This window comes from Lissotriton vulgaris, chromosome 1_1 (assembly GCF_964263255.1).
Source record: "Lissotriton vulgaris chromosome 1_1, aLisVul1.2, whole genome shotgun sequence".
NCBI classification, from domain to species: Eukaryota; Metazoa; Chordata; class Amphibia; order Caudata; family Salamandridae; genus Lissotriton; species Lissotriton vulgaris.
The window spans coordinates 144,431,418-144,436,440 of NC_141685.1; the positions used below are offsets into that span (position 1 = coordinate 144,431,418).

Here is a 5,023-nt window from a genome sequence, read left to right on the forward strand (position 1 = left end):
CATGGCACAGGGCTGCTGTAATCGGTGCCAGCGCAAGGGAAAGGGAAGGAGAGAGCCATATCTTTGAAAATATGGGGCTCTCCTGCTCCCTCCCTGTCATGCAGCGCAGCTACGCGTGGGGAGGCCTGTGCGCTGCATTGCGTGGAGATTTGGTAAATCTCCCCAGAAATGTCTTTTACAACAAGTTACATATTATACGTTCTCATTCCATTATGTTTCAATTTAGTAATTTTAAATATCTTTACATCCAACAGAAAACAAGCCTTGAATGTGTGAATTGACCATCAATAATGAAGCGAATGCTGTAAATCTTCAATAATAGCAGAAATATTGAGCTACAGTATTCAGGAAAACATCAGCGCAGTCGGCGGCAGAGGAACCTGCGCACACACTGACAGATCTCGGATGAAGCATCAAGGGCATTTCAGTGATTGTAAGAGACTGAGCTGTGCACCTCCACGCCAAAAGACGAATAAATGACCTTAGGAAAATTAAGGCAACAACAATAACAACCTGCCTCCTGTATAAACAAGTGTTAAATACTAACTTTGATCATGGGATCGGTATGATATGATTACCGCAGTGCTCTATTTTCTAAAATAAAGACAAGCCATCATTCCGTGCTCTAGGTGAATTGTAAACTCTTTCTGGCCAAACCACAGTAACAATACAACAGACTGTCCAAATTTGCACCGGCCAGAAAGAAGATACATCTTTACCTGCAAGCGTGCATAGCCATAATCCAATCTAAAGGCACAATCGCCAACAAAGACACATTCTATGTATTAGGAGTGTGGAAAATATTTGGTGGCTATTGTATTTCATTGTTAAAACAGAAATAAAACGTGCAAAATACTGCACACATATAAAGTGTGTGAGAAAAACACAAGTGCTTTAACAGCCATGTTGGCCCATCAGGAAATAAAGTCATGGGATGTAGACAAATATATACCCGACCCACAGAGACTAACCAAGAAAGAAGAATCATACACATGCAGCAAGAGCTTTAGTTTGTCATCACTACTCAAGCTTCATCAGCACACGAACACAGGACAAAAACCAGTCAAGTGCAATGAATGTGTAAAGTGCTTTAGTCAGTTATCACACCTTCAAAGACATAATCAAACACACACAGGGGAAAAGTCATTTAAATGCAGTGAATGTGTGAAGAGCTTTAGTCGAATATCAAAGCTACAAAGTCATCAGCGAACACACACGGGGGAAAAACCCTATCATTGTAGTGAATGTGACCGCAGTTTTAGTTACTCTTCAGCATTAAGGATTCATCAGCGAACGCACACAAGAGGCAAACCATTCAAGTGCAATGAATGTGTCAATAGCTTTAGTCGGTTATCAAACCTCAAAACACATCAGCAAACACACACAAGGGAAAAGCCATTCAAGTGCAGTAAATGTGGGAAGAGCTTTAGTCGATTATCAAACCTACGAAGACATCAACAAACACACACAAGGGAAAAGCCATTCAAGTGCAGTGAATGTGCAAAGTGTTTTACTTTCTCGTCACACCTACAAAGCCATCTGTGGAACCACATAGGAGAAAAAAGATTCAAGTGCAGTGAATGTGCAAAGTGCTTCAGTAAGTCATCACACCTACAAAATCATCTGCGAACACACACAGGAGAAAAGCCATTTAAATGCAGTGAATGTGGGAAGAGCTTTAGTCGATTAGATCACCTACAAAGACATCAGCGAACACACTCTGAGGAAAAACCATACCAGTGCAGTGATTGTGGGACGAGCTGTAATCGATTAGAAAATCTACAAACACATCAGCGAATACACACAGGGGAAAAACCATACCATTGCAATGAATGTGAAAGCATTTTTACTCGTTACTCAACATTAAGGATTCATCAGCGAACACACACAGGGGAAAAGCCATTCAAGTGCAGTGACTGTGCAAAGTGCTTTAGTCACTTATCAACTCTCCAAACACATCAGCGAACACACACAGGGGAAAAACCCTATCATTGTAGTGAATGTGACAGTAGTTTTCACGGCTCTTCAGCATTAAGGTATCATCAGCGAACTCACACAGGAGAAAAACCATTCAAGTGCAATGCATGTCTAAAGAGCTTTAGTCGATTATCAGTGCTACAAAGCCATCAGCGAACACACACAGGGCAAAAACCATTCAAGTGCAGTGAATGTGCAAAGTGCTTTAGTCAGTTATCAGACCTAAAAAGTCATCAGCGAACACACACAGGGGAAAAACCATTCAAGTGCAGTGAATGTGGGAAGAGCTTTAGTCAATTATCAGTGCTAAAAGGTCATCAGCGAACACACACAGGGGAGAAACCATTCAACTGCAGTGAATGTGGGAAGAGCTTTAGTCACTTATCAAACCTCCAAACACATCAGCGAACACACACAGGGGAAAAACCCTATCGTTGTAGTGAATGTGACAGTAGTTTTCGCGGCGCTTTAGCATTAAGGATTCATCAGCGAACTCACACAGGAGAAAAACCATTCAAGTGCAATGAATGTGTCAAGAGCTTTAGTCAATTATCAGTGCTACAAAGACATCAGCGAGCACACACAGGAGAAAAACGATTCAACTGCAATGAATGTGGGAAGAGCTTTAGTCACTTATCAAACCTCCAAACACATCAGCGAACACACACAGGGGAGAAGCCCTATCATTGTAGTGAATGTGACAGTAGTTTTCATGGCTCTTCAGCACTAAGGTATCATCAGCGAACTCACACAGGAAAAAAAACATTAAAGTGCAGTGAATGTCTGAAGAGCTTTAGCCGATTCTCACATCTACAAAGTCATCAGCGAGCACACACAGGGGAAAAACCATTCAAGTGCAATGAATGTCTAAAGAGCTTTAGTCTGTTATCACATCTACAACGTCATCAGCGAACACACACAGGGGAAAAACCCTATCATTGTAGTGAATGTGACAGTAGTTTTAGCAGCTCTTCAGCATTAAGGTATCATCAGCGAACTCACACAGGAGAAAAACCATTCAAGTGCAATGAATGTTTAAAGAGCTTTAGTCAATTATCAGTGCTACAAAGTCATCAGAGAACACACACAGGGGAAAAACCATTCAACTGCAGTGAATGTGGGAAGAGCTTTAGTTACTTATCAAGCCTCCAAACACATCAGCGAACACACACAGGGGAAAAACCCTATCCTTGTAGTGAATGTGACAGTAGTTTTCGCAGCTCTTCAGCATTAAGGATTCATCAGCGAACTCACACAGGAGAAAAACCATTCAAGTGCAATGAATGTGTCAAGAGCTTTAGTCAATTATCAGGGCTACAAAGACATCAGAGAACACACACAGGGGAAAAACCATTCAACTGCAGTGAATGTGGGAAGAGCTTTAGTCACTTATCAAGCCTCCAAACACATCAGCGAACACACACAGGGGAAAAACCCTATCATTGTAGTGAATGTGACAGTAGTTTTCGCGGCTCTTCGGCATTAAGGATTCATCAGCAAACTCACACAGGAGAAAAACCATTCAAGTGCAATGAATGTGTCAAGAGCTTTAGTCAGTTATCAGGACTACAAAGACATCAGCGAACACACACAGGAGAAAAACCATTCAAGTGCAATGAATGTGGGAAGAGCTTTAGTCACTTATCAAGCCTCCAAACACATCAGCGAACACACACAGGGGAAAAACCCTATCATTGTAGTGAATGTGACAGTAGTTTTCGCAGCTCTTCGGCATTAAGGATTCATCAGCAAACTCACACAGGAGAAAAACCATACAAGTGCAATGAATGTGTCAAGAGCTTTAGTCAGTTATCAGGACTACAAAGACATCAGCGAACACACACAGGAGAAAAACCATTCAAGTGCTTTGAATGTACAAAGTGCTTTAGTCAGTTATCACACCTTCAAAGTCATCAGCAAACACACATGGGGGAAAAACTATTCAACAGCAGTGAATGTGGGAAGAACTTTAGTCATTTATCAAACCTCCTAACACATCAGCGAACACAGAGACTCCGGAAAGAACTTAAGAACATCAAAAATAATATTGACCTATCTGAGGACATAGACAAGAGCAGAACAGTGCAGTTATTGTGAGAGGAATGAATTACGGAAAAAGATTTTAATTCAAATTATGTGGGACATTGAAATGCCAGATGATAGAACACGGACTAGCAGTAAAGAAGGAAAACAGATAACAGTATTTGCAGAATTATAAAAGTGTTTGTTTTCAGTGATTGTTCACTTCCGTACACATAGCAAAGCGACATGATGTACCAGGATACACAGTGGGAGGCAAGTACAATGTGGACTAAAAGAAAAGAAAAATTGTTGATTTTTATTTGGTGAAGAAGAGATACAAAGAAAACCATTCAATCACACCTGATCACACTATCTGTAAAAGCAACACTGAACAATACTGGGACTAACAACGATATTTTCAGCTAACATATCGGATTAATGATAAAACCTATATAACCAAACACACCCAGAGTTGACATGTTGTCAGGGCTCTGGAGATGAGAAACTTCATTGGTAAAATGTAGGTATTACTATTAACAAATGCCACTGCAGTATATGTCATGAACTAAAGCGAAGCACAAGTGTTCAAGAAATAACCTATTTTTAGATATAAAAGAGCATATACCTTGTTTTTGAGTATCGTTTACTGCATCTTTAACACTCTGGTATCGGTTGATGGATCAGCTCGTGCCACGGGCCTTATAACTGAAGGAATCAAAATATTATTACATTACCATAAAACTATGGGGCTATTCTTACCAATTAGCCCCTTCCCAATTACCAATTATCAATAATCAATCAGATGGCAGTGGAGAACACCAATTCATCTTCAAAGAAGAAGCTCCTTTTTTTAAATCAGTGATACAATGGTCACGCTATATAGATGATATTATTTTTATATGGGACAGTGATCAAAATTCCTTATCAGAATTTACACAATGGCTCAATCTATGCGATGAGAATCTAGTGTTTACTGCACACCACAGCAATGTAGAAATTGAATTTCTAGATATCAAACTGAAAC

At 40.2% G+C, this 5,023-nt stretch overlaps 1 protein-coding gene across 1 annotated transcript; it reads left to right on the forward strand.

Annotated features, from left to right (window-relative positions):
• Nucleotides 1-903: 903 nt before the first annotated feature.
• LOC147737844 (uncharacterized) lies at nt 904-4,388 on the forward strand. The gene has a single exon (XM_086924984.1). It carries the CDS (start codon nt 904-906, stop codon nt 4,072-4,074), a length of 3,171 nt encoding a protein of 1,056 aa, XP_086781110.1. The 3' UTR covers nt 4,075-4,388.
• The last annotated feature ends 635 nt before the right edge of the window (nt 4,389-5,023 follow it).